The sequence below is a fragment of the Pleurodeles waltl genome, chromosome 3_1 (assembly GCF_031143425.1).
Source record: "Pleurodeles waltl isolate 20211129_DDA chromosome 3_1, aPleWal1.hap1.20221129, whole genome shotgun sequence".
NCBI lineage: Eukaryota > Metazoa > Chordata > Amphibia > Caudata > Salamandridae > Pleurodeles > Pleurodeles waltl.
The window spans coordinates 1,834,159,112-1,834,182,883 of NC_090440.1; the positions used below are offsets into that span (position 1 = coordinate 1,834,159,112).

General features: G+C 43.2%; 1 protein-coding gene across 1 annotated transcript in view; it reads right to left on the minus strand.

The window, feature by feature from the left end:
• Positions 1-15,524: 15,524 nt before the first annotated feature.
• The window catches only part of HIBCH (3-hydroxyisobutyryl-CoA hydrolase), a 671,455-nt gene continuing 663,207 nt past the window's right edge, over positions 15,525-23,772 (minus strand). Inside the window, exon 14 of the mRNA XM_069225902.1 lies at positions 15,525-15,958. Within this exon, the coding sequence (XP_069082003.1) occupies positions 15,843-15,958 (116 nt within the window). The 3' untranslated portion in view covers positions 15,525-15,842. The remainder of the gene's footprint in view (positions 15,959-23,772) is intronic.

Genomic DNA, 23,772 nt, shown 5'->3' on the forward strand with positions numbered 1-23,772 from the left:
TATAGTGCTGCTTCTCTAACTTGTCAAGATCTGCAACAGAGCCACCCTTGGGGTTTCCTATTGCTAAGGGAAGTAATTTGTAGAAGAGGGAAAATCTTGTGGAGAATCGATTTCATCCTCAAGAATCTCTGGACTTCTTGGAAGAAAGGGTAGAATGTTACTCAAGTGGACAACCTTATAATTTGCTATTTATAATGTTTCTAAAAATGAATGCCCTGTAGTGACTGACCGTTTACTATCTCTTGCTCAGCTATTTTCCTTTTCTTGACTTTTCCTAACTGTTCTGTCCTGTAAACAGTAATTTGTAAACGTCATTAAAATCCTTGTTGCATTCTGAATACGTATCTTCTCTAATAATAACTCACCATAACATAACTGGAAACCTAGTTATTGAAGCTAGAAGTTACGTAACTCCAGAAGAATAAAAGTGATTCAATTAACACCCGTGGACAAACTTCATCAGGGTGACATAAAACTATGTGTATAAGCATTATTTTCAAGAGGACACGGAGGAGCAAATAACAGTTCTCAATAATACAGTCCCAAACATTCATGTGAGATTCTCATACTGTAAGTAAGACGCTCAAAAATAATTTCCAGTTTTCACACTCGCGTCTTTGTGGGTTCTGCAGAACAAGGACCACCCTATCCTGGAAAGCTGAACAGAATTCCAGCAATATCCACTATGGGCCTGATTAAGACCTTGGCGGAGGGGATTACTCTGCCCCAAAAGTGCCGGACAACCCGCCTGCTGTTTTACAAATTATGTAGAATATATTGGAACTTGTAATACGCCGGGTGGGATATCCGTCTCGTTTGGGACAGAGTAATCCCCTCCGTCAAGGTTGTAATGAGCCCCAGGTGACTCGTTCAATTAGTTCTTCAGAAAAAAATCTAAATTTGGAAAGCATCTTTCACTTGTCACTGCTTCCCTTTTATACTGTGATTTGGAAATGGCACCAACACAAAATAAAGTGAAACGTAATTATCTCATGGGGTTCATTTTAGTTTCACTTTGCAGCATCCTTTCTTACTCAGCCATCATCTTGAATCCCCTAATACGCTCGACCTGCAAAAAAGGTGCTTATCGATAAAGACATGGTTGTGTGCCCTTTCTTTTCTTTTCATCTACCTTGATTACAACCCGTCACTCCTACTTAACTCTACTAGAGGAGGTAACCATGTCAGTCGGCTCGGGATCAGTTGGCACTAGTTCTACTGGCACCAGTGGAAACGGTGTTGGTGCGGCAGGAACCAGCGTGGACACTGGCTCTGGTCTAGATGTCTGTACCAGAGTCAGTGAAGGCCTGATAGTGGATTCTGAGGGAGCAGGTGGCATTGGGGACATTCCCACTGCAGTATTCTGACTGGAGACCCTGCAGCAGCCTGGGGCCTCTAGACATGCCATAAAGAGCCAGAAGAGCACCAAAACGCCACAGCATAAGCTCCTTGAAAGCCCCATCTGCTGCAGAGTCGATGATGGCCCAGGGAACTTGGGGCATGCTAGGACCAGTTATGGAACTGGTCTGGTTTCTGAGGTTTTTGAAGAAGTGTGCTCTTTATATTGACGCCCTGGTGCCTGCTTCAGGGACATCAATTGGCAGGAAGGGGTACAGTCCCACTTCTTATGCTTGTGTTTGGACTTCAATTTTGAGTTACTCGAAGTCTTGGAGCATAAAGTAGACTTCTGCCTCATGACTGATAGTGCTCAAGCAATTTGAATCTAGACCTATTCTTTGACCGCCACCCTCTTAATTTGCTCAGTGACAGAGTTTTGCTTTCCTGTCTTGGGTTCCTTTTGGGTGCACTTGTTGCAACGCCTAAATAGGCATGGCCAGAACGCAATCATCAAAACATGTCATTTAGCTCTTGAATGAAATCTGCTTCCTGAAGTCTCGGCATGGTTTGATATAATTTTCAATACGGATATAGTTCTGGACCTCGATGTTGAGAATATCAAAACCATCAGAATGCCAAGAAAGTAGGGAGCGGAGTGTGGATCTGGGTCAAAAGACTGGGGGAAAAAGGAACTGAGAACAGCGCACAGAGAAGGTGCTTATAACACGTTTTGCTACATTACATTTGGGGCAGTATGGAATGACCAAGAAGCTCCATGATGCAACCTACGGCACACTGAGGAAAATCTCTGGATCCACTCTGGCGTCTAGAGTTATTTTAAAGGTGATGAATCTGTGGTTAGAAGTATCCATAAGAAATATAAGATGGCATTCAAAACAAATGGAACAAATTCAAAATACTTCACTCCAATTGTATCTTCAGATGTTAGAGAAGACTACACAAGAAGCAATAGCAAGAAGCAAGAGTCACAACAGGAAGATAGGAAATTTGAAAATGTTGTCACATTTCTAGTATGACAATTTGATTTAGAATAGAGTAATGTTGAATCAGATTCAAATTGGCATGGTCTGTGTAACAGTTATATAAAAAAAAAAAATGAGCATCCGGTTAACAGAGAAACTATATTGTCAACACAATACAGGACCAGAAGTGACGCAGAAACTGGTAGCAGAGAAAACATAGCAGTCAGCTTAATGCCAACTCTTCAGGAATATGTAAAGTTTAACTCTGAAACACTATAGTCAAAAAAGAAAAACAATTGTGGAATGGAAAGAGGATGATCAACAGGAACATTATGGTTTCAACTTCCTAATAGGTCAAAGGCAGCCAAAAGAGTGGATGGTCTGGAAAAACGTCTCAAATGCAGCAAGGTTAGAAAAGGTGGGCCACGTATGGATTAACTGTTGAGTCAGTTTAGGTAGAAAACTAAATTTTAGTAGATGGAGCAATGGATTATGTGATCCTGGTCATTACATATCCAATAGTGTTGACATTACATGCAACCTACTACAGTTTGATCGTCTTGAGGAATCACAAAAAGTAGCTAGATGTAGGGCAGATTTCTTGTTTAGATATATTTATGTCTGAAATTGACAGTTTTTAATATGACTTGCATATGCATTTACAATCATTTTGCAAGGCTTTTGCCTAAATAAAGCTAAAGTGGATTTTGGAGTCAACGCTTTTAGGAACGAAATGACCTATGCAGCATTGTTCAGATTAAAAACAAATCCCAGGACTGCACCTACTAGACTCGGATGAAAGCAAGTTAATACACATTCAAGCTGCTTCAAAGAGTACAGTAGACTCAGAAAGCAATAAAAGATGGCAGTGAAGCATTACCAATAGTGCTTCTAGATAATCTAGGCCTGGATACCAGGCAGGCTTTGTATTAGGCATCAGATGTCTGGAGGAAAGGAAAATATTTTGAAAAAAATCCCTCCTCATGTCCATGAACATAGGGATGGATTTTAAAATAAAAATTGTCTCTTGATATTTGTGAACTCCGAGATTGTTTAAAAACAAATTACAAGTGTTGGAGAAGTTTAAAAAGAATTCCCTTCACAACTGCATTAGAGGTTTATATCATGTGCCTTGCCCAAGGGTGCAGGATCTTACTTTTATCCCTGCCTTGCTCAAGAGTGAGGAGTGTGTGCCACTTATCCCTCACCTTAACTAAGAGCAGGTGATTCCTAATTGAACTACTGGTAGAAATTGGGTTTCTAGTTGGCAGAGGTATGACCCTGTCCATGAAGGGACCAGAGTCCTAGTCATGGCAAGTCAGCTACACAAGCTAAATTAACCTGTGTTCACCCTGTGGAAGCTTGGCGCAGACCAAGAGGCTTAACTTAGAAGGCAACATGCAAAGTATTTGTGCGACACACACTTAATAACACAGTAAAAGCTGCACAAAAGAGTCTCCACACAGGTTTACAAAAACAGATGATATTTATCTGGTTTAAAGAAGACCAATACAACAAAAATCCAATTAATAGCAGTAATGATATGGAATTTAGGAAAAGTAAGATCACTACAGTGCTGTCAAAATTAAACATTATTTGGACGGGGCTCGTGGTAGAGCCTTTTTTACGGTATGTCTGAAAGAGTACATGTGTTCCTTAATGACAGCACAGTTCAGACTAGTCAGGACCATGCAAAGCTGGCCCAAGAATGAGATTCAAAATACCAAAGGTGTTGTTCCTTTCACTGCAGAGGGTGCAGTGGAAGCGCCCGACCACTCAGTTCATCGTGAAGCTGGTCGAGTTGCTATCCCCATAATCAGAACGGTACCGCTACTACAAGCGGCACGGTCCCCCTACCTGGATTGAAGCACTTCTAGGCAGAGGCTTACAGCGATAAGCCTCCCTTGCTGGGTCAGCGCCTGGAGCCTGCTGCTGAACGGCTGTCGGTGCTGCAGACAGGACTGATGGGAGTCCTTCCAGTCAGTGCCTTGTTCTACAAAGCTCGCAATGTGGCCTGGATCCCGCTAGTGCACAACTCATACAGGGGTAAGCAGACAGCTGGCACGGCACTAGGGTGTCAGTTTGGGCAGTGTGTTGAACAGTACAAACAGGTGAGACAACGCACCCAGCACTGGGGACCAACACTCACCCTTTCGGTGAAGGGAGGCCCAGATGGTGTATCTACCGGGCAAGAAGGTCTTTGATGTCCCAAGGGCCCTAAAGTAAACTGGAGGCAAGTCAGCAAGCCCTTGGAGACACACTGGAAGGGATGATCAGTCCTTGGGATGCAAGGCAGAGATCAGCAGGCAGCAGGGCAGCACAACAGGGCAGGACAGCCAGCTCTGGCATACAGCAGCCTTTACTCAAGCAGGGTTTCCTTGAGTTCATAATTGTACTGTTTTTAGTGGGTCAGAGACCCACTACCTATACTAAAAAGTGCCTTTGATGTGAAAGATGACTTCAAAAGGTCTCTCTGAAGTGCACAGGTACCCCTTGAGGCTCAAACCCTGCTCCAGATTTTCGCTGGGGGTAATAAGCCTCTTTGTGTGGGCTCTGGCCACTACCCTTTGAGATGTAAGTGGGAGCCCTATCCAACCTCTTCCCCAGGAAGACCCATCAGTATGCAGATGTATGCAGATTAGGTGAGTGTCCTGTGTTGTGAAGGTAATGCACAGCTGTCGCTTGGCCCAGACCAGGTACAGACTGGCTGTGGGCACACAGGGCGGTCAGAGCAGAGAAATGCCCACTTTCTAAAAGTGGCATTTCAAAAATATTAATGATATATCCGACTTTACCAGAAAAGAGGATTTATCATGACCATTCCAATGGTACTAAACAAGATGCAGCTACTCCTCTCAGATAAAGAAGTACAGTTTAAAAGTATTATAAGGAATTCCCAATGATGGCCTATGTGAGGGGCACGCCTCACAGTAATGGAAAACGACTTTGGGAGTTTTTCATGAGCAGGACATGCGAAACTTAAAAAGTACATGTCTATCCTTTTACTTACATGGCACCCAAACCTACGAGCTACCTAGGGCCTACTTTAGGAGTGACATATGTAAGAAAGGGGATGTTTAGGGCTTGGCAAGAGGTTTTAAATGTCAAATCAGATTGGCAGTGAAACTGCACCAGAGACTCTGCAGTGGCAGGCCAGAGACATGTTTACAAGGCTTTGAGTTGGTGGCACAATCAGTGCTGTAGGCTCACTAGTAGCATTAAATGTACAGGACCTCTGTATAGGTTATACCACTTTGCATGAGACTTACATGTAAATTAAATATGTCAGTTGTGGATACACCAATATTACCATGTTTAGGGGAGAAGCACATGCACTTTAGCACTGGTTAGCAGTTGTAAAGTGGTCAGAGTCATAAGGCCAACAAAAATATACAGCAACAAAACAGGAGGTAAAGGCAAACAGTCTGCGGTATGAACACCCTAAGGATGCCAGGTCTAAGAACTAACCCCAGTGGTTACAGTTGAACAAACTCCTGTGCACTGTTTCCCAAATGGGAAAAGAATTTGGAGAAAGTGTCAGGTGACATGCCATTGTTTTTTAAATTTAAAGCCCACCTCAGCCTTGGCCAAGGTGAGGATGGGTGGGGAGTCATTTCCCCATTTACTTTCAGCATGATTAGGGGAAAGCAGGGGCAATTCTTTCCCCACTCTTGGGCAAGGCACAGATGAGTATAGTTTTCCCTCTGGCCATTGGGCAAAGCATTTGTGGTAACATTTCTAAATTCTCCTTCACCCTCAGCCAAGGCAAGCAGATGCAGCAGTCTTCCACAATCGAAGGCTAGGCGAGGGAGCAGAATTGTGCATTTTTACCATCTTGAGAGAGGCAGGTTGTTTGTATCCCACCTCCCGAATAGGCAGGGCGAGGGCAGCATTCTCCCCTGCACCTTTCCGTTGCCCTCTGGCAAGCTGGAAGGGGATGGGTGTCATTAATCAGTCTCAAGCCTGAAGGCAAGGCTGGAACGAGACAAGACATGGGGGATTGTGTATGGCTTCTTTGGCACTGACAAAAAGGCTACTGTCCCATAAAAAAATTATAATTCCAAAAAGAGAAGGAAAACCTTGTGACCACTAGGGACCTGGGCTATCAATCAATGATCAAAGACAGTGGTTCCTAATAACAAGAAAATGTATTTGTAGGATTCATACAATCATCTTGTTATTATTTAATAATTCCATATACTTTAAAATCGATAATCCCGAAATAAATCAAAATATACAGAGGGGCACAAGAGGTATCGTTCCTAGGTAGTACAGCACAGATCAGATTTCCAATTTCTAAATTATTTCTAAAGCGCAACTCTCATCCCCAGAGGGTTATCACTGCGCTAGATATCTTTAAACCCCTTACCCAGTGCTCAAGCCTTTATAAGGAAAATAAACAGCCAGTTCTTCAGCCTCTTCCTGAATATGGTTTGGTCCAAAGTTAGACTAAGATCAATAGGTAGCAAGTTCCAATGAGTGGCTGCCAGAGGATGAAGGAGCGACCACCCATTCTGCTTTTCTGATACTTTTAGCCATGTCCATCGCTAATTTGGCTGAGTTCAAGGTTTGTGCAGGCCTGTAGAAATACCCTCTACTATGTAAGATGGCTGGGCAAGTATTGTAAAGTGCTTTGTGGACATGGCATAGCAATTTAAATTTAGCTCTCTTGCGGACTGGCAGCCAGTGAAGAGTGTTTAAACAGAGAGATACAGAGTTGTTTCTGACGCTATTACAGATGAGTTTAGTTGCCACATTCTGGATAGCTTGTAGGCAAGTGGATAAAAAGTCTGCCATTCCCAAATAAAGGGCATTACCATAATTTAATCTATTTGTGATCAATGCCTGGACTACTGTCCTTCGCCAATCCACTGGGATCCAGCAAAAGAGTTCATGTAAGAGACTAAGTATGCCAAAGCATTTGCAACAGGCTGCATTGACCTTCTCCTGCACAGAGGAAATCAATAATCTAGGTTTCTTTGCCACTCTCTTTGGGACTGGTGCGGTGCCCAGGGGCTTTGGCCACCACGAAGCATCCCAGATGCTGTAGGACCCTCCAAAAAGTAAGTCTCTGTTTTCTCAGCTTTAAGCTTTAGACAATGTGACTTTATCCATTTGGATACATCTGGCAGTGAGATTATCCCTAGTCTCCCTGTGCTTCTCTCCGACAGAAATAACAAGCTGAGTGTTGTCAGCATATGAGCAGCTCTCAAAGCTCCAGGCTCTGACAATACCAGTCAGAGACGAGAAAGAGACATTAAATAGTTTTGCACTTGGATAAATGGGGGGTAGATCAAAAGTGCACATCTGAATTGACTCTGTACTTTTGTTTAAAAATGAGCCAAACCACTGTAAAGCTTTTGCAGTGCAGCCTGATTTCATGTAAACTATTTATCAATAGGCTATGAGAAACTGTGTCAAAGGCTGCCAACAGATCCAACAGGAACAGAACCATAGTCTTTCCCTGAGTCACTTATAATATGATGCCGTTCAGTACAGCTAGTAAGGTGGACTCCTTGCTGTTTCTGGCCCTGAAACCAGTTTGCAACACATCCCTGAGATTGTTATTTTGCAAGAAAGATGTCAGCTGGGCATTAACTAGTCCTTCAAGTACATTAGACATGTATGGCATCAAGGATATTGTGCAATAATTAGATAGAAAAAAGGCATCAATCTCTGCTTTCTTCGCCAAGGGTAAAATCAGGCCTGCTTCCATGTATCTGGGTACTCGGTGTTTGTCAGGGAAAAAATAAAAATCTGGGTCAGATAGACGCTTAAAATGAAGACCAGAGGTAATAGATGAAATAAGGGAATCAATCTAAAGGAGAGCCAGATCTTTTCCACATGATCTACAGAGACTCGCAAAATTGCCTAAATGAGCCACTGCTTTATCGTGAGGACCTAAATGTTTGCATGAGAGCTCTTCTAGAGGGGATTGAGCTTCAGAAGTCGAGTATGTTTTTCTATTTTGTCTGTGAAAAATCGGGCCATCTCTTCACAATGCTCAGCCAAGGCATTGATAATCTGACTTCAACTAGTAGCGAGCATCAGTTCTTTTACAATTTTAAATATTTCTTTGGAGGAACCACTATTTTCTTCTAACCTTTTTAAAGAATTATCTTTTTTGCTTTTTTGTGCTTTATGGTAAGTTTTCAACTATGTTCTGTATGCTAGAAGGTCTTCAGAGCACTTTGAGTGCCACCATTTGTCCTCTAGCACTTAGGATTTTCTCTTTCCTAGCCTTAAATGCATGGAATACCACTTCTCTGAAGGAGAGTGTCTGGATGAGCTACTTAACTTCCAAGGAGCGTTACCATCAACGGTCCTAATAACAGCTGAATTAAAATTTTCTATGTACATTTCCAAAAGCATACCTTCTTCTTGCTTGGGAGAACAGAAATCACCTAAAAAAAAGACTCTGCATTAACGATCCTCCAAGCTCTTTCTGGGATTGGTGAAGGATCTAGGGTTTTTCCCATACCTTCGAACAGCATAAATGAGAAATTGATTACAAAATGGTCTGACCAGACCAGCAGGTCAATATTGTGGATCCTGATCATATCAATATTGGAAAATCGCATCTCTAGGGTGTTACCTGCCTGATGGGCTGGGCCCGTGATCCATTGTTTTAAATGAAGAATTTGCATCTCGTTCTCCAGGCTCTGGCATGGGGTCCTCCAAGAATTCATAGTGCAAGTAAAATCGCCAATGACTAAAAACTAATCAGAGGGGACATTCAAGCAACCAGGGAGAAAGATTGGATGCCAACTGAGATGCATCTGGGCAGTTGTAAAGAATACCCCCCCCCCCTAACAACACCCATGAGTTTTGGGACAACTGGAAGGCTAAAATTGTGCAATCCCTGATCGGGTTGCTGCTTTCCGCAGTACAAAGGCATAAATTCTTAAAAATAATTGCAACCCCTACCTGTCTGCCTTCTCTATCGCATTTCAAAATCTTATAGTCAACTGGCACTGCTGCAGTAACATCTGGCAGCACACAGCTGCTAATCCATGTTTCGGAGAGGAAAATTTAATCTGGACTAGTATCATTCATTAAGTCCCAAATCTCCATACTCTGCTTGGGAAGGGACCTAGCATTGAAGTGCAGGCATTTCAAATATGAAACCTCAAAATTATAGTTTGAAGCGGAAGGCTCCTTATTAGACCAGCCTTCACTTCCAGTTTGCAGAGGAAAATGGACCCTTTGTCCAATCCACGATTTTATCTCTAGCTGATTTATCGTTCAAACCCAGTGTTAATAGGGCCTTGCATGAGTAACTAAGTCTTGCCTGTTTACCTGAAGGTGAACGGGCAGGGGTCCTGGCGACTGTCCTTGAGACCCTCACAGGTGAGTAGCCGTGCATTACAAATACTGATTGATTGATTGATGGGGTTTGCTTTTGGCGTGCCCAAGTTAATATACATGTAGTCGGTCATCAACTCTCCCCCAAGATGGCGATCGAAAAACACTTCCTACTGTAGGGCAGGGCCGGCATGGTTTGAACACACCACTGCCCCCATTGTTTATGATAAAAACAGTTTGAAACAACATTTTAAAATAGCCCCCGAAACCAGCAGCAAAAATGAAACCCCCCCAAATTCACACTAGCAGCAATAAGGTCTGATTTGCAGCAAGGAAAGTGTCAAGTGCAAATAGCAATAAGCGTGACAGTGATCAGATGGTCTCTTAGGTTTTTGGCTTTTCTTAAATGTAAGCATTGTGAAGTATACCACTGAAAACCTTGTGACGCATACCATTCTTTTAGATTTTTCCTTGCATATGGGTACCAATAGAGTCTCCCTATGGCAGTACTAAGCTCTTTTGGGGAACGTTTAATCAATCGTTTAGGGTAATCTTTTTCAGTAGTTTGTGTGGCAGTATTTGAGCATCCTTGAATAAATAATATTTTTGTTTAGTTATTCTGGATCCTTCAAAATTGGCTGTAGGGTAGTGAGTCTTTTAACGATTCGAGAGGATGATCTGAATATTCAAGTAATGTGTTTCTCTCTGTAGAATTGTGGGAAAGGGTTGATCACAGTTCTCCATTTTCAACCTTCACTGTAAGGTCTAGAAACGTCAATTCACTGTCAATTTAGTATATGGCGTACCCGGGGGCGTAGGAGTTCTGAATAAGCCAATTATGGAAACTTTTTATCAGTGTAACAGGTCCCTGCTAAATCATAAAAATATCATCTATATACGTTTCCACAATGAAATGTGGTCTCTGAATGGATTAGACAGGGACCGAATTATTTGTGACTCCAGGTCATTCATCAACAGATTTTCAAAATTCAAGGCAAAAACAACTCTCACTGAAGTGCCCTTTATCATAGAAAAAAAAAAAGTTTTTGAACATGAATTTTTTTTTGGTAAGGGATAACTTCAAAAGTGAAATAACGTAATGTGTCAAGGAGTTTGCAGATACCCTCTATATCATCGTCCTGAGAGAAATTTGGTAAACATCTGTTCATGAAGAGTCATACACGGGAGACGAATCTCCTTTATATGTTTCAAAACAATGAGTTGCGGTACCTTGAAACTCCTGAACCAATTGACCAATCTGCATCAAATCTGGCTTGCTCTTAGATGTCGTACTAAACTTTGATGCTTGTAAGCTTGTTGCAGATTAGTTAAATGATTGAGAATATAACAATTGTGTGGCTTAGGAAGTGAGATGTTTGCCCTTAACCAAATAGGTGCAAAGTCATTAAAGAGAATATCAAAATAGCTAAATTGCAGATATTCATTAATATTGTCCACGGTAAGGTGAGATGTCACCAGTAAAGTCATCAATATCATTTGTGAAGGCGTCTATGAAGGGAAGGGGTTGATATATGTTTTCCAATGCAGGGATGCACATTATGGTTTTTGCAGCTAGTCAAAGAGCCGATTTCATATTTTTTCATGTTTTATTTTGTAATCATAACTTAGTTTAGGTGTGTTTTAAGGCAATGTATGAGTAACGCTGAAACATGCAATAAATTGTCCTGAATAGAACAAAAAAAGAAAAGAAAACTACTTTAATATTTTTAAAAAACGACATCCACATTCCATATAACTACTCACACTGTGCATGGGCTTGGGGCATGGCCTACAGGGCTTGACTGTAAGGCTTGACCAGGCTTTTTGACCCACTGCCACTACAGAGGCTCTGGTCATGTGTAGCAGGGGTTGGCAGCAGAGACTTGCCTTCTGACAACCTCCCTGTGCACACCCTCTTGTGTCTTCAACCCCAGCAGTCCAGGCGAAGCCCATCAAGGGTTGGCAATATGGTTTGGTGTTCAGCATGGTCTTGCAACTACTCTCTAATGTACCCAAAAAGTCACAAACTGTGGCCAACCTGCTGCACGGCCACCCATGCTGTTATCAGCCTTTAGACGTGTGCAGCCAGGGTTGGCTGCAGGGCCTGACCTCCTGTGTGCCTAACCCCTATAACATGGCCTTTGGTCATGCACACTGGTAATTTGCTATACAGCCTTGCCTTTGCCCACTCGCTTCTTACGTGCTGTCAGGAGACGGGGTATGATGATGGTGCTGAAAAAGCCAGAGACAGCTCGTTTCTGAGTAATTGTGAGGACGTTGGAACAATCTTATGTTCCATTTCACTTCTGGGAATGGAAGTCAACTCTTCTGATTGGCCTCAGCTGGTAGAAGAAAACACACAGAGACCCTTTAAATGGGTTGTATCTGGGAAGGAGAAAAAACAAGCATTTGCAATGCAATGAGTCTCGCGTTTGCTTGCGTTAGAGCTATTAGCATTGTTAACTCCTAGCAGGACTTTTCTTGCCACATAAACTAATAATGAAAAGTAAAACAGTTTCACATATGCGAGCCAATGGTCGCCATGAGCATGAAGAAGACACAGAAAAGGAAACAAAAGTTCGCTCGCAGTGAAACTTATCAGCAAAAGTGCAATTATCTATGTAACAGGGTCGATGTCATGCAAAGCGCTCGATTTTTGCCCAGTGAGATTGCGCTATGCAGGAAATGAAAAGACAAAGTAGTCCAGAAACCAGCTGAAAACACAGAGCCTCGTTAGTTTTCAGTAGTTTACTGGTGTGCTCGAGGAGGGCTAAACACCGGAAAAGGCATGACGTATGCATGCCTTTCACAAATGCAATCAATCATTTTTTTAAAGGCAAGCCCACGAACTAATGAAAGTGACGGCCGTGACATGGTCGTGGTTAGAAGCCCACAGAGAGATTACAACATGGTCCAGTGCGCTTGTGCGCTAGACCCTAAGAATGATGTGACAACAGAGGAGGACATGATGGCGGAGGAGACGCGTGAGAGGAAGGAGGGGGAGTCCGGGACCCAGAGGAGCAGTCCAGCGGGAAATCAACAGTAGGAAACACCCGCAACAGGAGTTCTAAAACGGCAGGAGGCCACCAGAGGACCAAATGGCCCGCCACGTTCTCAGAGGAACGTCGCTTATGCAAGTACGGAACCTTCTCCTGGGCAGGAGAGGGAGTGGGGATTAAGGTCGTATTGGAACCTCTTGGACCGAGTCACACTTCTCTAGCAGACCGCTTGTTGGGTATGAGAACTTGATGCCTGACATGCGAAGAGCACTTCTACTAACAAAACCACTTGTTGTGTATGCTGCTTCAACACCTGACACGTGCACGTGTATGGAAACAGTAGAGAGTTGTTCTGTTGATGTTATTTTCTTTTTGTCATTTATTTAAGCATAGCCTTTTTTTCCTGCTGACGACTATATTAACCTTCCACACCTTGAATCCTTCTGATATTCTTCCCTTTCACATGGTGGTGGCAGCAAAACCTAAGTAGTGAGCCTAGGATAACAAGCCTCACATAGAAATAACCAAAAGCATATCTGAAAAGGAACAGAAGTACTTATTCGCAAATTCTCCTTTTTGCCGCCGAGGGGCATCGATATTTTCTAATCATCCATCTGGTGGTCTTTTGTATGACGACGTTGCAAGAAGAAAGGAGAAAGATCAAAACCCAATCTGATGTAAACTCATGAACATTACAAAAATGGACAATAGAAGAAAGACCGCTCAGTAACTTCTTGGGTAGTCCTTCACATTTATGCCCTGTGATACCTGCTCTGTACCAGCATCCATGCCTCCAAACCAACTGCACACAGCCTTCACTAGTGCACAACTTGCTCTGGGCGCAATGCTGGGACGGAACACAGGTCATGCACTAACCTAAATGCCACTGAACTAGCTGCACATGGCCTTTGGCCATGCACAGAGACCACTGACACAGTGTGCCAGCCCCTGCTCCACAGTGATCATTGAGTATAGTTGCAATAAGTTTATTTTATTTTATTCTTTTTAAGGGTTTTCAACAAAAAAATCTTAATCTAAATCTACCTGTGGATTTTTAGATTCCTTCTTTGGATTTGCAAATCTAACAAGAAAATCAGGGGCGTTTTTCTTAGTGGCAGTACCTGCCCCTTTGGTCTACCCGCACTCACCTTGAAGTCACTTGAAGTCAAGGGATACAGTGTTCCCTCAGCTGCCTTATGCTCTCTCTGTTACTTTTTTCAGGATACGGGAATTGATGCCGGAATCTTCTAATGCAAGCTGCAAAAAAATTGTTCAGTTGTTGCCAAATTTCCAGTTTCCTCAAAGTCTCTTGAGGATCTGCAGAACCCACATTGTTCAAAGAGAATGAATGGCAATGATATACGTTTATTTTTCAAATGTACTATTCTCAGAATATTCCAGGATTCAGATCTGTGAATAATCCATAAATGAATGGACAAGATATAAAACAAATGCACTGACTGATTAATCCTTTGAGGTACCCTGGCGGCTACTTGCAATGCAATCATATCAAACTACTTAGAGGAGTAGCCAAAAGGACTATTATGAGTAAAGTTTATTTTCATGGCAAGTTTGGTGTAACCCCTTTCAGGGGATTTCTTTTCAGCAGTGCACAAGCTTTCTATGACAGTAAAATTGGACATACAACTTTGTTAAGCCCTCCTAAACTAACCCACATCCACATTTATACAAAAATGTACAAACCGAATCTTAACTGAAAACTGAAACAGAACCATAACTACAGATTTGCTGTCACTGACTGAATTAGTCTTGTGATATTCTGATGGATATTAATGCCTCTGCAACTTCCTCATGTTCTCCTCTTCACTACTTCTGTCTTTCAGAACGGTCCGTCAGCGGCGAAGTGTTCAGGAGAAAAATAATGAGTATGGATGTGAATGCGGCACCGTCTATATTCTTGTAGCTACCAGACACTATGATGCTATGCAGTGATCCAGTGCGCTATTAAGTATTCTGGGCACCAACTTTTGGATAATTCAGTTTCCCTAACAGGAGCTCGAGGTTTTCAATTAGCTTGATATCCTGTCTATCAAAAAGTACATCAATAAAAATAAATAACCTCTTCTTTGCTTTCTAGTTAGATGTGATGTGTCTACACCCACATAAAAATGAGGAAGATATCTTCCGTTTTAACTTTGCTGACGTCCTTGTGTCTTTTATTAGTATACTATGTTAATATTAGGCGTTTCTGAAGGTGAAGAAGTAAACACACATTGGCCCTCACTACATTTTTTGCAAAAATTTGCAAATAAACTTTTTTGACATTCAGGATACTTTGTTTTGCAGAAATGCAGACTTAACAATACGGACCAACAGGAAGTATACGACAATTCAGCTCCTCTTGGCCCGGATTCATGTTTCTGAGGTTTGAAGCCCACATCTCAAATAAGAATATTGTCTAAAGGGTTACTGGTTATGGAAGGTACAATGCTTCTTTTTCAATATTCTACTGGTACAATGATTCTGTTTCATACAGTTCGCTCAATTAAAAACAGGTGGCAGTGATTACTTAAATGGCAATTGTCGGAGTGTTAATGTCGGAAGTGTAAGTCAAAGTTACAGTTTTCTTTGATTTGTCTGGAAAGCGAGAACATCATTTTGAAATCACAGTCCGCTTAAATGTGTAAAAACAAATCATTATGGTTTCGTTTTCCCTTTAACAATACATTACCACACGTAAAGTGTAATAAATTCATTATATGTCCAGCAAATGCTGCTAACTTTTCCCGGATTCCTTTCTGCTGTCTCATAAATACACATTGCAGTTTGCATAAAAAATATCATATATTGGACATGTTCCCAAACTGGAAATAGGTGTGATAAGACACTTCATGAAGAACTGATTTCAGAATACTGTAAAATGGCACGAGGCACTATATCCCAACCAGAGTATGTTTAATGTTTTGCATACACCATAAATGATCATCATTCTTGTTAAAACATTTGAATATCCTCCACCTTCATGATTAAAGTCAACATTAAAGTAACACAAACACTGAAATTGTAAAATGAATTTCTTTCTAGTGTTTGAAATTATGCAGGACACTTCCACTGCTGCCAACCATGCTAAGTAGGACTGAGGTAGTGAGCTCGCAATAAAAAGTCACAACATCCTGACAAACTGTTCATGTGCTATACTCTAGCTCTCTATTTCCCTCTTTTATTCTGATAGAAGAGCAGCCAATGCATTAATGTATTAAAGCTTCAGATCTTCACTCCCCAGTGACTTGAAGCAGCTGTCCAGATAGTCTTCTGTTACTTCTTCTACCACTGCTGGCTTCCATTTTGGGTTCTGGTCTTTGTCAATGAGCACTGTCAAAAGAAAGAGCAAATGTGTTTACGAGTGAACTTTAAGATACATTAATGCATCAAACCAGAGACGCACACGAAAATCTAACGCAAGATAACTTAAGGAGGTTTGAGCGCGAGTCACTAACGGACCTGCACCCACACTACACTTCAGCGCAGCTACTGGTTTCAAGCTCTATCTGATGGTATCCAGAGAAAGCCGCAGAAGCCACTGGTTACACTGCTGTGTGAAGGCTGGGCAGGACCACCTATAGACATCTGTGGGAAAATGGAGAGACCCTGTTCAGCCAGCTCCTCCATCAACCCTAGGAGATTCAATTCACTCCACTTCCTCTCAGCCCTCTCTTTTTGTACCTGCACTTGCTACTTTTTTATTGCATATATTGCTAGATTTTAAATTCTCACTAACTGTTTTTCTAGATTACATTATTCTCAAATAAAACACGTCTTCTAGGTCACTATTATGCTCCACTGCACCCTAGCTTTGCTATGAATATTGTCCCTTTTCTAGCAATAAGCTGCAAATATGACTTTCGTGAAGTAAACATTTTCATAACTGTGTTCTTTTCCTTAATGCCACCTGTCCTGGCCATCTAGTTACATACATAATCTTAGGAAATAAGCGTACAATAGCGAAAATGATTGAATCACTACGGCCCATTGGCAGTGTAATCCTGTCCCATGTATCTTCTGAGAATCACCTTAAGGATAAAACTTTGCCTAGAAACAAGGAATCTTTTTTCCATGGTATAATTCAATGTAGATTACTATACTAGTAACGTGTAAATAGACCAGAACAACGATAGTTATAAAAAAACAACCATATGTGAGTGTAATGACAGAGCACAGTAGCAGTACACAAAACTGCGAAGGCAGATGAGAAACTCATTGTTCATTATGTTTGGAATTTCAGACGGGGAATTTGAAAATCCATGGAACTACTACTGAAACTATTCAATAGCAATCGACTGTGCATTTCCCATGCGAAAATCAGAGGACAAATTAGACTCTGAGGATCTAAAGAAGATAAGTATACAAAATGTAAGAACTTTCTTAAAGGGTGAAATAGCACATTTTGAAAGGTCATATATATTAACTCTCAATTCAAGACACGCAGGTTCTAAAGGGAGACTTTACTTATTTGTGACATTTTTAAAACTATGATTGAAAAGTAGTCATAAGGTGTGGCCTTTAATTAAAAACAATAAAAAAAAAAAAAATTAAGAGCATGATGGCCCTGGAAATGCAATGAATGCTGCCGTAATTAACAAGTTGCTTACCTGCGATAACACCTTATCTGGTAGAGGCATATTTTATTTGCAGATTCCTTATCTTGGAATTTCCCTCAGACATCAGTCCAGATCCAGAGATTTTTTCTCAAGCAATACCCCTGCATGCCATCAGGTGGTGTCAGTCAGCTCGATGTCCGTCATCTGCATCATGTGCGCCAGGTAGGACATCGCAGGACCTATATAGGTGCCACCCCAGTGCACTGACATAAGTTTCTGTTAAGGAACCAGGAGGGACACTGACCCTTGCAGCTTCAAAACTTGGGCCCTGAAAGAGAAATCCCTGTCACTAAATATCAGTTCACGGAGTGGGGAGCGTGGGTGGGTCTGTAAAGAAACTGCAACTATAATATGTCTACCAGATGAGGCGTTACCCTAAGTAAGTAACTTGTTCATCTGATAGAGACTTCTAGTTGCAGATTCCTTAACTTAGAATAGATACCCAAGCAATACCAACCCCAGAGGAAGGTCTGCAAACCAAGATCATACTAGGAAGTCCTACAGGACCAAACGGGCAATGTACTTGTCCTTTGAGATCTGATTATTTAGGCAGTAGTGTTTGTTAAACGTGTGCAAAGATACCCATGTTGCCGCCTGACAGATGCCCTGATTGGAACTCGACGAGCACAGTGGTTGCAGCTGTTGTTCTGGTAGAATGAGTGTGCAAATCAACCAGGGGTTGCTTTTTGGCCAATGCTTAGCACATTTTAATGCAGAGAACAACCCATCTAGAGATGGTTCTCTTCTGCACTGTCTGACCTTTCTGTACACCTACATACCCAACAAACAGTGGATCACCCACCCGAAGTCTTTGGCACGATCAAGGTAGAGTGCCAATGCTCTTTTTGGGTCCAGGCGGTGAAGTCTCTCCTCTTCCTTAGAAGGATGTGGTGGTGTAAAACGTAGGCAAGGTGGTGGACTGGCCTACATGGAAGGATGTGACCACATTCAGAAGAAAGGAAGCCCGTATGCAAAGCACCACTTTGTCAGGATTGATGGAAAGGTAGGGTGGCTTAGATGATAATGCCTGCAGCTTAGTCACCTTACGGGAAGATGTAATGGCCACAAGGAAGGCTGTGTTTAATTTTAGAAGCCGGAGAGGACAATTGGGAAGAGGCTAAAAGGGAGCACACATGAGGAATGTCAGAAGATCCTCCCGAAGGGGCAGTCTGGAAGATCGATGGAGATGCTCAATAGCTCAGGATACCAGACTCTTTGTGCCCAGTCTGGAGGCACAAGGATCACTTGGGCCCAGTCGCTCTTGAGCTTCTTGAGAACAATGGGCAGAAGTGGTATGGACAGAAAAGTTATACAGGAGGCCTGAGCTCCACTCGAGATGAAAAGTGTTGCTGAGCAAGTGCCGCCTTGGAAACTCCAACACACACAACTGCTGACATTGCAAATTCTCTGCAGAGGCAAACAGATCTAACCAAGGCTCACCCACTGCTCAAAGAGACCTTGTGCCAACTCCTGATGGAGACGCCATTCATGATTGACCAGGAATTGTCGGTTGCGTTTGACCGTTCTGGCGTTTAGAGAGTCCACCAGGTGTTGAACCACCAGAGAAATGCCCTAATGCTCCAGCCATGACCAGAGGTGCAGAGCTTCATGTCAAAGGGTTCACAACCCCACTGCACTGTGCTTGTTGCAGTACCACATGTGGTAGTGTTGTCTGCGAACACCAGACCCACTTATCCTTTGAGAGAGGGAAAAAAAGCTTTCAATGCCAGTCTGATTGCCCAGAGCCCGAATAGGTTGCTGTGGAGTCCTGACTCCGCAGGAGACCATATGGCTCCGATATCCGCCCCTCCCAGGTGGCTGCCCCATCCCAGGAGTGATGCATCTGTAACTACTGTCAGAACTTGTTGGGGAAGGAAGGGAGATCTGTCTCTGACCCAATTGCAGTTCATTAGTCACCACTGCAGATCTCGCACAGTTCTCTTCGAGATCTGGAACACGTTGGAGAGATTCCCCATATGTTGCACCCACTGGAGCTTCAGGTCCCACTGCAGGGCCTGCATATGCCATTTGGCATGTGTCACCAGCAGGATGCCAGATGCCATGAGGCCCAGCAGCCTCAGAGTCCTTCTCACCGAAATCCAGGACGGAAGCTGAAATATCGGTATCAGTGCCTGAATATCCTCGACTCGCCACTTGAGAGAATGAGCTCAAAACCGCACTGTGTCCAGAACAGCTCCGATGAGAGGGAGTATCTGAGAGGTAGTCAGGTGTGACTTTGTCACGTTGCGGTGAACCCCAGCACATGCAGGAAGTCTGCCGTAGCCTGAAGGTGGAAGATGACAGCGTTGGTGAGCCCGCCTTTAACAGCCAGTCGTCGAGGTAGGGGAAGACAAACCCCTGACCTAGGCATGTGGGCTGTGACTACCCCCATTACCTTGGTGAATACCTGTCCCAGGTGCCCGAGGGGCACTGGTAATGCGATGGGGAGCACAGTGAACTAAAAGTGCTTGTGGCCTACCATGAACGGCAAGTAATGTCTGTGCGCATGCAGGACGTGAATGCGTCCTGTACGTCCAGTGCTACCATCCATTCTCTTGGGTCCAGGGCAGATAGAACCTGAGCCAGAATGAGCATTCTGAACTTCTCCTTCTTGGGGAAGAGATTGAGGGACTGGAGGTCTAGGATAGGGCAGAGGTCCTTGTTTTTTTGGGTACCAGAAAGTAGCGGGAATAAAAATCACAACCTGCTTATAGCACAGGGACTTTATCTATGGCTCCCTTGGCCAACAGACCTATAACCTCCTTGCGCAGAAGTGCCAGGTGATCCTCCGTCATCCGATCATAGGATGGTGGCATGGATGAAGGGGTAGTCTCAAAGAGGAGGGAGTAGCCACTTCAGACTACTTGCAAAACCCACCTGTCTGACGTGATGGATGCTTAGTGTTGGGCTAAGAAGATCTGGAGTTAGCGGCAGTGTGGGCGTGTTGGACTGACCAGTCCGCTGGCTTTCTGATCCACGGGGGCTTTTGATCCCACATCCTCGGCCACGCATAGGCTGGGCAGCATGCATGGCACAGTAGCTGGAGGGAAACGGACATGGTGGGATGCCCCTTTAATGGCTACGAAAGGGGTGAAAAGCAGACTGAAGGGGACAAGGGGCAGTTGTGAGGCCCAAGGACCTGGCCATAGCATGAGAACCCTTCAAAAGCTTGAGCACCAAGTCTGCTTTGTTTCCAACAAGGAGGGTACCATCAAAGGGCATGTCCAAAGGGGTAGACTGAATATCCCCCAAAAAGCCTAACATCCTCAACAAGGCATAGCACCTCAAGGCCACCATAGATGCAACCACTCTGTCCAGTGAGCTGGGCGCGTCAAGCCCACATCAGATTGTGAACTTAGCTGTGTCTCTCCCATCAGCAACAGCTTGGAAGAGAATGTCCCGGGCCTCCTCTGGGTATAATGGCCTAAAAGGCATGCAGTGTTCATGGACCGCAATACCAGGCTGGAGGAAAAGAACATCTTATTCCTAATTTGGTCCAGCCTCCTGGATTCCCTATCTGGGGATGTGGTAGGGAATGCGCTCTGGGATGTAAAGGCTTTGAAAACCAAGCTCTCAGCGCTGGGATGTTGCATCAGAAACAGTGGGTTATTTGGAGTAGGTCTATGGTGGCAGGTGATTGTCCTGTTCACAGGAGCCCCTGTGCTGGGTTTGGACCAGATACCCAGGAGGACATCTGTAAGGGCTTTATTAAAGGGCAAAAAGGGTTCAGAGGAAGAAGCCCCAGGCTGAAGCACCTCTATCAGGAGGTTCGTCCTAACTGCCACCGAAGGAAGCTCCAAGTCCAGGATCTCTGCCGCTCTTCACACCACTATTGAATAAAATGCTCCCTCCTCAGTAGCCACGGTAAGGGGATAAAGCATGCCAGTGTCAGGGGAAGTATCTAGACCACTGTCCTCACCCAGGTCCATCTGCCAGTCCATGGGATCTTGGAACTGGTAATCGAAAGGGTGCAGTGACCCCCTCCCATTATTCACCATACTCCAACCCAAGAGAATAAGGGTCAGGATCAGACCTATATAGGTTCTGCGATATCATGATGTACGTGGAGCCAACCGATGCCACCTGACGGCACGCAGGAGTACTGTTCGAGAAAAACCCCTGCATCCAGACTGACGCCTGGGGGAAATTCTAAGGTAAGAATCTGCAAATAGAAGCCTGTATTAGATGTAAATGATAGCATTAAAAGAAAGAAAATGGTTGGATACAGGGCGATTAAGAGTCTCTCTGAAATTGCCTGTGAAAGACAGTGAGAACAGCAACAAAATATAATGAGGGGCTTTTTACTAAACTAGTTAACAGGTCCACCCGTCATCTTTTTAGTAACAAGTGAAGGTGGTCAAAAAGTGAGGAATAACCAATTTATTTTTCAAGTCATCATCAAAAACTGTTTATTTCAGATTCAACAATCCATAAAACTTTGTATTCAACAAAATGTAGAATAAAAAAAAAATACAGTACAAAGGTGCAGAAGAAGCAAGGTGCCATCAATCACATACAAAGAGCTGATGCTGGAAGGAAAACATGGTCTCTATGCCATAAGACAACCCAGAACAATAAGGCTACCTACAAGGGCATTGCACAGTGACAGTAGAAACACTCAACAAGTTCATAAAAGTCATAAAGGAGACAACGATGTGGCAGCGACAACAGATAAAATAATAAAGAGTGAGTGCAAAGTAATCTGTATATTAAAATACCATGTTGATTAACAGATGCTATCACACAGGTCATACATTCAGCAATGGCCAATGCTGTTATGAACAAGCCAGGCAGAATGCAAGTATTTTGCCACCGCAATAACAACCTTTTCTTTAGTGTCAGAACATGGAATACATAGTGCAAGAATATATCAACTAAATCCCAAAAGCTTGCATGTAGGTTTGAGCCAGTTTCTGTTCGGTGGGGCATATGCGGGGTAGAAAAATGCAAAATTATGTAAAGTTTCATCAATTAGAGTGCAGAAGGGGCACTTGCTGGAGCTACATTATTTCTCATCCCATTTAACGTAATAACTATTCACAGGCAGGACCTCGTACCTCCATTTTAAATAAAGATGCAGTGGGATACAGGTTAAAGGAACAATTCATAAGCAGGAGCAATATTAAATTCTAGGAAAAAAATCTGTCAAACTCCCTGCATTTACACACTTTAGTTCTCGCAATCACAGATGCCCCTTTAAGCTCTCTTTAATCAAGGAGTGCAGGACTGTCTTCGCCTCGTCCAGGGTGTCCCAGAGAGAGGACAAACCAATCTAGTAGAGCATGGGTTTAATATATGCAAACCAAGGGATCCTCTCACAACCCGAGGACCTGAGGAGCACCTTTGTCGTTATTCTAAATGATTCCAGCTCATCTGTGGTCCAGAGTCTATGTCAGTACATGATGGGCTGGAGCAGCATACTAAGACTAATCAGATAGAAAATGTCCATGAGTTGGAAAAGACATGGAGCACTCTGAGGGAGGTTAAGCAGACTCCTAACAAACCTATTTTCTGACTAGGAGAGGTCATCGACCCTCATGTAATCCCAAAGCTCTGCACCATAAAGGAATGAGGTTTTTGCTTGTAAATCTCCACTGCAGAAGCAAGGGGGCATGCATGGGCTTTCTTGCACATTTTACCCGATTCTTTCTGGAGTTTCAGGGAGCTCTTGCCAATGTGTGCATTCCAACTCAACTTATGCATTAATACAAATTCTTGAACTTGCTTTAGGAGCTTGCCCTGTACCTTCCTAATTTGCAGGGGTTGAATGCCATGAATTTGGTTTTATTGATATTGAGTTCAAGGCACAGGTGCTGCAGAAATGCTGCAAAAATCAAAGAAGTGATCAACTATTGTCTGCAGGCCCAACAGAGTTTTAGAAATTAAGAGTGTGTCATCTGCAAAAAGCAGTGTGGAGATTTTATATGAACCCAATTTAGGTGCATTGTTGCCAGGGAAATCAACAGCCTTTACTAGATTGTTAATGTAAAGTGTAGACAGTGTCAGTGCCAGCACACACCCCTGGCAGCAAATCTTAAATCTCAATCTCAAAGGGGACTGTGAACTCACCTTTGCTCCCCTATCTAACACGGGCCATATTAGAAGCATACAGGCTGATTAAAACAGAGCAAAGGTTAGCAGGGACACCGATCTGCTTCAAGACTTTCCACAGCTTAGCTCTAGGGATCAAATCAAAAGCTGATCTCAAATCAACAAAGACCACTTATAAATTGCCCTTGCCTAGCATTACTGTTTTTCGGTATATGTTGCAGAAATGTAAAATGTGGTTGACTGTGCAGACCCTGTTCCTAAATCCAGCCTGCACGTATGAGAGGATGGCGTTCTCCTGGACCCACTCTATCTGTTTCCCAAGAATCAGACAGGAGAATAATTTTTGGGATGCTAAAATAAAGCTCATGGGCTTGTAATTCCATGGGTCACCTTTACTGCCCTTTTTGTATATCGAAACAATCTTGGCAGTGTGCCAAGAACCTGGAATCGGTCTCCCTTCCAAGATGGAACGAAAAA